The sequence below is a fragment of the Alligator sinensis genome, unplaced genomic scaffold, assembly GCF_000455745.1.
Source record: "Alligator sinensis unplaced genomic scaffold, ASM45574v1 scaffold1073_1, whole genome shotgun sequence".
In the NCBI taxonomy this organism is placed as follows: domain Eukaryota; kingdom Metazoa; phylum Chordata; order Crocodylia; family Alligatoridae; genus Alligator; species Alligator sinensis.
Genome location: NW_005842539.1, coordinates 165,486 through 178,431, shown reverse-complemented (window position 1 = coordinate 178,431; position 12,946 = coordinate 165,486). Strand labels below are relative to the sequence as shown.

General features: G+C 40.0%; 1 protein-coding gene across 1 annotated transcript in view; it reads right to left on the bottom strand.

Annotated features, from left to right (window-relative positions):
• The window catches only part of ATRNL1 (attractin like 1), a gene marked incomplete at its 5' end in the record, with an annotated part of 851,278 nt that overhangs the window by 674,918 nt on the left and 163,414 nt on the right, over positions 1-12,946 (bottom strand). The window contains 2 exons of the mRNA XM_006031896.2: positions 6,795-6,932; positions 10,759-10,977. Of these exons, the coding sequence (XP_006031958.2) occupies positions 6,795-6,932; positions 10,759-10,977 (357 nt within the window). The remainder of the gene's footprint in view (positions 1-6,794; positions 6,933-10,758; positions 10,978-12,946) is intronic.

Genomic DNA, 12,946 nt, shown 5'->3' with positions numbered 1-12,946 from the left:
GCCCCCCCCCCCCCCCCCCGTGCGCTTGACAGCAAACTCAGAAGTTCCAGGTGAACTCGCACTTCCAGGTCCACCAGGGAGCACACTGGGGGGGCCACCCACACCCTCCCGGCTCATCGATCAGCTGAGGAGGGACCCTGGGTGTCCCCCCAGACCCAGGAGGCACCAGGTGCCAGGCTGGGGGTCACGGAGGAGCCCCCCAGCAGACCCAAAAGTGGACTGGAAGTGTTTCTGGTCCACTTCCGGGTCTGCTGCCAAGCGCACTGCGGACCCCTCCCCTCCCCCCATGCTCCTGTGGATTGCTCCATCCACCCCAGCATCGTAGCTTTGATGAGCCATGCCTGGTACCTTGAGGTATATAGAAAAAACATTTAAAGCTGTGTCTATGGCTGAATCGCCGAATCTTTCTGAAACTCTCCAAATCAATTCGGAGGGTTTTGATTCGATTCCGAGAGATTAAAGGGTCTCCTGATTTGATTTGATTTGGATTCAGAGAGTCAGGCACCGAATAGGGACAAATCTCCACTGAATCAAATCAGGGACCAAAGCTTCTCACAGCCCTAATGAACAAGCACAAGCAGAATGTTTTTAGTTTTGCACATGCAAATAAAGACAATGCAATAGATGACAATAAATGGACTGTATTTCAGCAGAAATCACTCTGCTTTTTATCCCCCAAGTACAAGTGAATATTAATTTAAAAACTGAATATTCATGTATTTTTATTTATTTATACCATGACATGAAAAAAATGGCAACACAACAAAGAACTTCAATTATGTGAAGTTTAAATGCATTATACATTTGCATTCAGTGACGTGTTATCTGAAAAGAGATTCTCCGGGCAGCCCACATATTTGAAAAATAACTTTAGAAAATACATTGCCTAAAGAAAATGGCAAGATAAGCACCTAGAGTAAAATTCTTTAAGCACTAACAACTAAGTATGTGATTAATGAGTGTGAAAATAATCCTAACAAATTTTGCCACCATGACACAACATTGTTTTAATCTATTTTTTCTTCATTTTCAAAAGTAGATTTCTCTTGTTACCTTGGACTATTGGCAGAACTCTTGTTCTATTTGTTCTAAAATTGATTAAAAAAAACTTTCAATTTTCCTGTTATACAACATATGGAAGTACAAAACAAAGCAGAGTGCCAAAAGAGCAATTCAAAAGCTGTTCCCATCACTCAGCAGTCAGAGCCCCAGTATCCTTCATTTCCAGTTACTTCATATCTAGAAGCTAATGTTTAACTACAAATGTCTTGCATCTTTGAACTGCTTGTTAGTTAATTACTGAATATGCAATATTAAACAGTATCAATAGTACCGACAAATAACTCCCTTTAAAAGCCACCGACAAAAAATGCAAATGCTGTGCATTCATTCAAATTCTAGTCTATTCTATGTAGATTCTTATCCAATATTTATCCCTGTAATATCTGAGCACCTTTCAACACTGCATTAAGCAACTTGATCAATGTGTGTCACGCCTGTTTCTTCATTTAATTCCCCATCAAGGGGAGAAGTGTATGCAGTGGAGTGTTTCATACTGACTGTACAGACATATACGGTCCTATAAATTTATGCTGGAGAAAACAAGGTCAGAAAAAGTCACTTTACACTTAAGAAGACGAGATGGGAATATTTCTGATATTTCTTACTTCTGTTGGGAATTGACTCTGTGGTCTTGGACTGAAACAACATCCATGCAGGCAATGGAGAAATAATGTATTTAAACTGTTTACTAGACTGCTAAGCTCTAGCTTTACATAGCCGCTTGACATTCTGGAGCAGTAGCTACCACACAATTTATCACTTTTTCTTAAGTGAATGAGCCTGATCCTATAATTCTTAATCACATGAGTCTGGGCTCAATTTATTATTTTGTTCACCATACATACCTTATTTCCCAGCAGCAGAGTAAAACTGAATTGTTTCCTGAAGTAGATTATAATTATTGTATTTCACATTTTAGTTATTGGTTTGTTATCATGGACACCAAAAAACCTTACTGAATACATTAAGTAAGTACGTGACTTAATATTTTCAGTTATTACACATATTGATACCTATACTCAATAAAACAATAGCTTAAATGTCCTCTGTAATTGACTAATGAACTTTTAGGTAGAGGTCATAGTATTTAGTTAATACCCAAATCTGTAACAAAAATATCCAAGCTATGCATCTGCATAACTGCGTACAATCGTGAACAGAGGAAGTATATCTATACAATAATCACAAAACAGGCCCATGGGAATACTGTATGTGAGAATTCTGTATATACCAAAAATACAATCTAAAAGTCATATAAATTGTAATGACACACGTATTTTGCTGAGTATTCAGAGACAGTATGGAAGAGACTCACTAAGAGACACAATTAAAGCAAATAATTGGCATTGGGTATAATTTATGGGTATAATTTTCAAGCAAAAATGTTGTATGACATTTAATTAGAAAAAATATGAACAGTGTCAAACTACTGCTCATCAATTCATAAGTGACATGCCAAGTTTCTGGCAAAAAACAAGTTAGAGTGGATGCCAATCGTTAAGCTAACGTGCATCAAAAAAGAAAAAAGAATTACAATGGTTTGATCAAAAATGGTGCAAAGTGCAACATATGTAATTTTCAAGATCTAATAGCACCTGTAATAACTGCTCACAAGATGGCAACTATCTTTGAAACGTGTGTTGTAAACACATCACTTGCTTATTAAGAGTTAGGAGCATAATATTCTTCCTTTCCTGCACTCTAGATGTCAAGATATTTTTCAAGATGCCTAGTGAGGCTGCAAAATTTGTTTGCTTCGAAGACATTTTATAATTGAATGAAAACGAAGGTCAACAATTCTAGAGAAAACAAGCATCTAAGAAATATCAAATGATAAAATGTTTCTATTCACGACTGTAAGGAAAACTGATTGTAGTAAACCTTTAAATATATTATGGAAAAACTTTCAGAGATAAATTTTAAATAAAATATTTTTGTGAAGCAAATTGTGTTCATTGCAAAGTAAATTAAAATTTATGATGATAAACATTGGGAAATGCTGTACTTCCATTATTATCATATCAGTAACTTGTTAGTAATTGTAATATCATCAGTGTTCCTGGACAGGCATAGGACAAACGCTCGCTGCTCCATGGACGCATAGGCTCATCGGAAATGGAACCTGTTCAGTTCCGTTAGGCAAATTTGGGTATGTATTTTGGGGACCCACATCCCTGGGGTGCGCAGCTAGTATCATTGATAACAAGGAATCTGATGGAGTGCCCACATGGAAGCATACTTTTCATTAAAGAACTGCAAGCTTTGGAAAAAGGCAGGGATGGTTTCAATCATTATGCACATCTCAGTTCTTACAAAGCAAGGAGTGTGAGGTGTTACGAAGGCTATTCCAACCAACTAAAATGTGGGGAAGAAAGGAAGAGGAGGCTCTTATGCACACACACACCGGGGGCGACTGTCCTAAGCATTTTCCCATCCCAGTTCAACAGCTCAGACCGAGCTGTGGGCTCAGTTTTCTGTGGTGTTCTGAACTTCCAATTACAGAATTCACTGCGATACACAAATACGCTTGCCATAACATTGGCAAGAGACTGGTTTATACTGTATGTCATGAATATACCAGGAGATAGGGTCTCCGTTCCCACCCGCTCTACCCCCACGTATACCAATTTCCCATCTGTTTGTGATCATCCTGTGCAACCTCTTACTACTCCACATCCTTTCCAGTTGAAGATCACATAATAGCCCTGCTGCAGCTTCCAAAATTGATTAAAGGGAATATATTAAAATAATACAGATACATTTTGGAGTAGTGTGATAAATATTTTGTCTCTTCCCTTCTTGAAGTACTCTTCATTTTCCTCACCTCTCATTTCTGATAACTGTCTCCCCCTAAAAAATTCAAAAACTTAAAGAAACAAGCAAATACACCAGCAATCAAAAACCATGGTTTGGAAAGGAGGCTTGTAAACCATCATGCTGTTCTTCCCTTCACTGATTTTCCATCTTCTCTTTAGTTTGTTGTTTCTTCTGGAGAAGGGATGCGTCTTTTCTCAGCATACTGCCTGCCACTATGGGATTCCCAATCCCTGTTGGCGCTATTCTATCATCATCATCAGTGACCTGCCTTCTCTCCACAGATCACCTATGGATCAATGGGCCCCAATTTGGCAACCAATATAACAGGCACAAAGGGCAACACATTCACGATGCCAGAGGAAATTTAGAAATGTATAACGCTGAAAAATATCAACAAACACAAAGGCTGCAGCAGGGTATAATCTTGAAAATATAGTACTCCAACCAAAAATGTATAGAAAGTCTCACAATAATGATCATCTTAATTTTAAAGCATTTCAAATCCTATATAGCCCTTTTTAAAATCATGTCTACCAATAAAAAAAGAACTCCCTCCATAATACGTAACTCAGGCTAGAGAAACACGTGGTCAAATTGATAATTTTACAGGTCTTATAAATTGATTTTAGCCATTACTGCATTACACATAATTCACTAAAGGTGATGGAATGCTTATTTGGTTAGATAGCTAATGTATCCCTAAAGAATAAAAGCTACTTTAATACATCACTTTGCCATAAAGGTGCTGTAGACAGCAAAAGAGCATTTTGTCAACTTCAGGAAATAAGAGAACTATTAAGAATTATTTAAAGCTTCATAAAGCACAAGGAAAATGTGCAACTGTCAATAAGGGTAGACATTAATCTTTCCATCCCCTTGCACATATTTTCAGCATGCTGTGCTTGGGTTTACCAGATGTGCAGTTTTGTGTAACCTGTTAATCTGCTGAGGCAGAGGTGAGCCCTTCAGAGAGTTAATATCCCTTGAGGAGTAAGAGTCCTCTAAAATAATCATCATGGCTACAGGGCATAAATGTCACCTGTACATTTATATATATTTCCAGCTGCCAGACTGAGCCTCCTTCCTCTATTTTAACTACTGCTGAGGTTAAAAATATGGAGATATTTTAAATATAGGAGGAGATATTACAGGCTTCTAAATCACTAGTGCAAGGGAGAAAACAGCCCCAGGGCAATATAATATACAAATGCCATTTGGAATAAAAGATCTTATTCTGAAGAGGAATCCTCCAATGTAATTACAGAACTGAACAGACTCAGTAAAATAGGGTTACTTGTAACCTTTATCAGACTAGGCTCTTCTGTTCAAACCAAACATCAGTAAGACAGTAGGAGCTTGTTCATGGATTTTAATCAGCTATTACTGTGTATTTTCAAACTGACTTGTTACCAAACCAGCAAGCATTTATAGCACATTACCTATAAGATCTCAAAACAAAATTATGGAAAGGTTGCACTGCATATGTGGGGAAACCACCAGTGAATTATGAGGGCCAAGCCAAACCAGCAACAAAACCAATTTTATGCCAAACCACCGTCGCATCATGCAGGCCAGAATCAAATCATGTATCCCTCAGATCAGGTAAAGAGATTGTGTTTCTACATTTATTGTCTTCTGTATCTATGAATGAACTTGTACAATGTAAAGCCAATAGTGATTTTGGTACTGTACAAAACAGAAGATGATGTGGTTCCTTTAACCTAAGGAGTTAGCGATCCAAACAGCAATTTTAGTGGCATAAGGATACGGTTTCAGAAGCTCTAAAAATACACCTGTATTTCTAAATATGCTGATTTTTAAAACTGCATGCTTTTTGCCCTGTAATGACCATGTCACACAGCTTCAGTTTAAACATATCTTTCTCCCAGGCAGGCAACCCAGCAGATAAAGCTTTGAAAATCAGATTCTTTCTTTCCTGTGCATCATCATCACTGAAACTAGAGGTTCTGCAGAGAAGCCCTTTGTTGCTCTTGTGCATTCTCTGCTCTCTTCAAATTATAATCTCGCTGACACCTCTGGAGCCCTACTGCTTTCAACAGGATAAGACCAGATGCAACAGACTGGAACACAGTAAACAGATTCATCATTTATTCACAGGAGGGAGGAGAGTCCTGCTCACTCGTGTTCTCAGCTGTGCTGGCTCCTGAGTGACAACAAAGGTAGAAAGCACTAAAACCAACTGATATGACTCTGAACACATGCAGACAGCAGATCTGTTGAGCAAGTTGGCATTTTTAAACTGTCGCTATTCGGAGAAAGAATTCACTTTATAAAAAAAAAATAACAGCAGTTTTATTTTACTCTTTAGAATGAACATGTTGCAAGATGATTATCTTTCAATGTCGAAAGCCTCCTTCAAGTTAAAGCAAACTTAGTGAGATTAAATTTGACTCAGTCCTTCATAGGTGCACAAGAAAGGGGGCAGAGCACAAGGCACTTGTCACGCTACACGCTAAGATGCTCTATAGGTGCCAGGCCCTATCAGACTCCAGGCACAGAAGGACAGCAGCATTTCAGCAGCCACACTGGCAGTTGACACTATGAAAAGGTAGGTAAGGGTATACTCCCTCATCTGTCCTAAGATGTGCTACCATTCTTAGGCATGGTATACTTTCACGTGTTACTATCATTGCCCAGCATTCCTCTCCTGCCTGGAGTGTTAAAGCCACAGCCTAGCCCTTAAGTGCTTATATATAAAATTATAATTCTTTCATAGTATTTCTGAATGTGAAGGTTCACTAAGAAAGCTGAATCTGGACTCCAAATCTCTAGTTTAGTTGCTCTGGCCATTTAGTCTGCCAAATGAATATTTTAGCAATTGATAAAAAAATAATTTTACAAGGATGATGGTATCTCTTAAAAGGAAGAATTTTTTTCCCTGATAAGATACATACCTGTACACTGTCCTCCGTTTGTTGGATCCCCATAATATCCTGGCATGCATGTTTCACATTGTTTTCCTGTTGTCAGATTTTTACATTGATCACAAACGTTGCCATTAACGCAGGTGCTGTGTCCATTACACTGGCAAGCTGGAATATAAAAAGTGAAACGGCCATTACCATTTCGGTTCTGAGAATAAAGCTGTTACTAAGTGAGCACAACAATTCTGAACGTTTCAGACCTAGAGTCCAATTTGTGTATAGAGAAAATAACATGACACCAAGTTAAAACAGGATTGTGACAAAATATAAATTCTCAACACCTTAGAAATTTTGAGTATATGGTGATTTGATGGTTTAAGGAACAAGAGAACAACTTTTGACTTGCTTTCATGGACTAAATGCAGTCCCCATCTTTAAAAGTTGCCTCCTCCTTTGCCATAAACTCTATCAAGTTACTTTAAAAACCAGTCATATAGTCAGCCAGATGATTAACTTTAATTGCTTTCCCTAAATGCCACCAATTATGAAGAGCTCACATTCTACTGTGCTAGAGAAAAACAACAAAATATCAATGGCATCTACTAATAAAACAAACTATGGACCATCCCAGTTTCTTTGAACAGGTTTGGCCCTGAAAACTCTAAGTGACAAGAGGATCATCTGAAATGACTCCAAACTCAGCTCATCTTTGCAGGTGAAACAAGAACCATTAGTCTTGCCACTGCCCACAGCACCTAAAAGCACACAATAGTACTACAGGTTCTCAAGAAACCTGCACTAGATTCTATCAATCTTGCAAACAACTAAATGCCAAACCGCCTTTCCTTAGGCAAACTCATGGAAAAAGTAGTGCTGACCGTGCAACAAAAGGACATAAAGCACTCTTCCAGCATACAGGACCCCTTAAGTCAGGACTCCTCAGAAACAGGACGAGGGAAGGAGAGAAAGCTAGTGGTATTGATAGGTACCCTCTTTATAGATGAGAGCACATGGGAACCTCAACACTCAGCTAGTTGAGCTGTCTCCAAAACAGTCAATTCCTGAATGCTGTTGGTCTTAGGGCAAGACCACAGCAGTTATACAAACAGATCCCAAAGACTGGATAGGAAATGTTTCCTCTTTTCTGAGAGCCCTCATAAGTGGAGTCTGAAAAGATAAAGCTTATCCTCACTCCTTTTCAACAGATAAGATCTCTGTGAGAAGCTGTGTAAAGCCACATCCACAAAATACTGGCACCAAAATACTGATACCACCTAAACATACACTTCTTCAATCCACATGGATAGGGCTATCTTCGATAGATTAAAGAGTGTCTGAAAAAACAAAAACTGTCTTTTAAATGAGGAAGATGTTAGAAGTGCTAGTATGAAGGGGGATAACACTTTGAGTAACATGATCAAAACCTAAGGGTTAGGGCAGAAGTAGGCAATTATTTTGGCTGGTGAGCCACTTAACAAGCTTTGGTGAGCTGTTGAAGGCTGTATACATAAAATCTTTCAGAAGATCTCATTTTAACAAATTACAGAAACAAATCAGATTCTTAAAAAAAAAAAAAAAAAAAAAGTCAAACTTTTACTGTAACTTTAATTTTATTTCAAAAAATATTTTTTGTCCGGATTTATGGGTATTTTTTAATAGTGTATATAGAGGCAATTGCATAATAGCTCAAAATAATGTCTTACTCTTGTATATTGTGTGGGTGGATATATGAGGTGTGCGCTCATGTGTGTGTGTGTGGGGTGGGGGGGGGGTGGGGGGGAGCTGCCTGCCCACGCGATAGGTCCTGGGAGCCAGGCAGGGGCACATGCAGCAGAATTTGCCTGTGCGGTACAAGCCACCCCGACGCTCCCCACCCCATCTGGCCCACAGCTGTCCCCATGGCACTCTGCATGGGACCGAACCCCACCTGCCCCCACTCAGGGGAAGCCACACGTATCCATGCCCATCAATAGCCCTGGCCCTGGCTACCAGATGCAGCTTCCTGGCAGGTCTGTCTGGGTACTGGTTGGTTCACCCTGCCTCCACTGTCTCCTCCTCCTCCTGCCCCTGTTGCACTGCTCTGGTCACCTTCCACTCACTCAGCACCTACAGACTAGATACTGTCACTTGGTGAGCTGGATCTGGCCCATGGGCTGTATTTTGCCCATCCCTGGGTCAGGGCCTAATCTAATAGAAAGTTTCTGCACTCCAGTTCCAAAAACAGAATGTATTAGATTCTTCTCTTCTACTTGATAAGATTAGTAACAGGATAAATATGTCTTCTAAATTACTGATTCAACATACGTTCCCCTCCAGTGAACACCAGCCAACAGAGCGCCAAGCACTCACTGCCCCAAATCTGCCTTCCTTTAATGAGGGTTCTAAATTGAGACCAAATGATAAAACACAGCTTGCCCAAGACACAACTGCCCACAATGAGAGTTGGACCAGTTACCAGAAGCCAATTATAAGGATGACCTTTTGGCTAACGCTGGGCAAAGCACCTGCCTCTGCTACAGGGTCCTACGTGGCCTTTAGTAAGTCATCATTTCTGTGTCCAGCTTCTAGACGAGGAAAATAACATTACCTCTCTACACTCAAAGGCGTCTTTAAAACAAAGCAACTACAATGATGGACTAAGCAGACATAGGCAGAAGTGCCCATTATACTTTACTTAAGGTAACATTTTTGGATAGTCAGAGACACTGTGTTCCTTAGTGGCTGAACCCCTGATTCTGGATTGGTCTGAAAAAAATAGACAGTGATAAGTCCCTTATATGAATGTTCACAGAGTCCAGCTCCAAACACACCTTGTATTCAAGAGCCCTCCCCTAGTAACAGGTACTGAAGAAAATAAGGCAAGGGAAACGGATTAAAAAAAATAAAAGGGACATGTTGGGGGCAGGGGGGAGAATAGAGGGAAATAGAAAATTAAAATCCACTGAAAAATCTATTTCAAAGATCCTTTTTTTTGTAATTTGAGCTTATCATTTATATATTCTAAAGACTAACACCATAGCTAGATAAATTAAATAGTTTCTCACTGTAGAGTTAACGGGTTTTAAGAGCTCGCTTGGAATTGAGAAACCAAGTGCTTTAACAACCAATGCCAGACTTGGCTCTGAAGCTATTAAACCTCTTGAGTTTATAATGTTCTCTTGCTTCAGCAGCTGTAAATTCTGTAACCAGATATCTGTGCAGTTAACTTGCAGAGTGGGCTTGTACGGGGCATCTATCTTTGCACGCCAGCTAACATCTCGATGCAAGTTTTTACTGTGCCTGGTTGCTTTCCATTTTCATAAAATATATTAAACAGACTTACATTTATATTTAAAAGATATTTATTGTTCATTTTAACCTAGTAACATATCCAGCTTGATATTTCAGAGTTCTGTTGCTATAAGGTATTGATACCACAAACATGGCCGATAGATAGATAGATAGATAGATAGATAGACCATTTATATAAATAAAACTTGCCACATTTAGATGCTTCATAGATACTATGAAGCTTAGTGTAACAGCAGAATAACTTGAATAGTACACACACACACACACACACAATCATAATTACACGTTTATTAGGATCCTCAATAGTAAAGTAAGGGGGCTGCATTAAAATTTCCTCTTACATGGGCCTGTATAACCATGTCTCAATCTTTTCTCAGAATGCTTTTTGGAAAAAAATGTGCCTTGGCAAATGGGAACCAAATTTCAACTGCTAAATTAGCATGTGTAGAATTATTTCCAAATGTCAATTTCTGTTGCATTTATTTGTTTTTTTCATGAAAGTTTATAAAATTGGAACACAGGCAAAGCCTGATTATTTTTAAAAAGTCACATTTGATACCTTCTGGTGTGACATTTTTATATCAGAGATAATCAGCTACTTATCACTAACTTACTCCTTCCAGTTCATTTGCATTCTTACAGGGATGCCTTCAAATAAAGAAAAAAAAAAAAAGACAGAATAAAACAAATCTGTAGGTTTTACCTGGACAATGGATGAAAGACCATTCATAATTTTTCTCTTTTGAGCACAGACTAGTTTCAAGGACCATTTCATGAGAGTGCACCCCGGCAGGCTTCACTGGTCCTCTGGAAGATCCTTCCAAACACTGCCCTTTTCCTGTATTACTGGGATCATTGCACCATCCACATCCAGGCTGCTCCAAACACTGCCCACAGGTCCTCAATCCAGAGCAGTTTTGAGCTGTATTTCAGATAGCATAAAAATAACACAAGTTTTGGGTTTTTTTTAAATCAACTGTACTGCATTTCTACTTCAGCTCAAGATGTAGTTCCCATTAAAATTTCTCCTTTTCACAGACTATTACCATTCCCAAAATATGTTAGTAAGAATGCTTCCATAATTTGTTTGGAACCAAATTATGATTTTGAGAGGCAGGTAAATGAACGTTGCTACCAAAAAAGATTATAGCAATAAAACAAAAACAAAAATAAAATAAGTATACAGAAAACTGAGTACTACAATTTGTGCACACACAAAATCCACTCTAATTCTTATGCTAAATCCACATATATTTTGTGTTATCGGTAGTATGTTCCTCTACAGTAAGAGGATGTCCCATATATCATTCAACCAAATAGTCATGGAAGCCACATGAGGATTATACCACAGGCAAAAAGGGAAGTCTTGAGGCTATGAAAGGAGAACAAAGCAGAAAATCAAATTTCAACTATTGCTATCAACACCCAACAGAGGAATGAACTTCTTTTTCCCCAGATCCAGCAGTGCTTTACACAGGCACTTAATTTTATTCCAATGAGTAGCCCCGCTGATGGAATGACTATTTGAAACATGAGAACTTTTGCTGAGTGGGAAATTGCAAACTCCAAACAAACTCATGCTGATGATCCAGATTAAGGCTACTTGCAGACGATAAAAAAACAAGCAAACAAACGAAATGCATTTTGCCAGAACAAGTGGTGCCTTACTTCAACCTGGCTCTGCAGCGGCTGTAAAGATCGGGTGCTTCAGTGGGGCTTTTTGGCACTGTTAGTAAAGCTGATTCAATCAGCTATTAGACAAAAAGCACCAAAAATGCAGCACTGAAGTGCCCAATCTTTACAGATGCTGCAGAGCCGGGCTGAAGTAACGTGCTGCTTCTTCTGGGCATGTGCAGGGCTCGGCGCAGGAATGAGCTGAGCTTAAAGTAAAAAGTGTGCGGGCCGGGAGCGACCCGAGCCCTTTTCTGTGCTGCACGCGGACTGTGGCCAGCAGCCCGGGCACGCCGGGTTGGAGAGGGAAGGCCGTCGAGCTGGAATTAGGCACAAACGCGTAGCGGTAGTTTTAAAGATTGTTTACTTACACCGAGATGGCAGTGGTGCAGGCAGGAAAACTTGCTTAAGTTGCGGTTACAGACAGACAATAAAACAAAACTCGAACCTGCAGGGCACGAGGGTACGTCGCAAAGGGTTCCGGCGACGGGAAGAAGAAAAATACGAGGGTACGTCGCAATGGGTTTCAGCGACGGGAAAATAAACCTGCAGGACTCGAACCCGGGTAGAAGAGCTCTGAAGCCGGTCGTAAGGGCTCACACGAAGTTTGCTAGGCTCCGTGGGTCCGGTTCTCTTGTGCGCGGGAAGGGATACGTCTGGACTGCGATCGGTGACGGGGAGAGGCTAGAGGTTGATCAGACCTCCGTTGCCTGCTTTAAATGCACTGGGTCCATAAGGATCCGCAGCGCTTAGAGATCTTCACACAGTGTGAAGTCTCCTCCTCCCTTGTTCGTGGAGTCCTCCAACTTGGGCGGAAACCACTCAAGCCTCTTATACGGCTAGCAAGCCAATCAGTAGCCGCCACGTGTGAATAATTTAGAACTGGCCAATAATGGGACTCGAATTAGCATACAAATGGCGGGAACTCTTTGCAACGAGCATCTCTGTGCTGCAACAAAGAAATGCACCCTGCAAAGAAAGCTTCAAATTGGTGGGAAATTCTCCCTTGCACCGGGGTTCTCTTTTGCAGCAGAAAACTCCACCGTGCAAAGAAGCTATAATTTAGCGGGGACAATTTAGCAGTGCCGAAGCACACACAAACAAAAATCACACCCTTTGGGTTGTGACATAAAGCACCAGGGGGGAAGGGGGATTATGTCTGCAAGCACCCCAAATGACAGATCATTCAAACCCCCAAATTAATTTGACATTAAATGAAC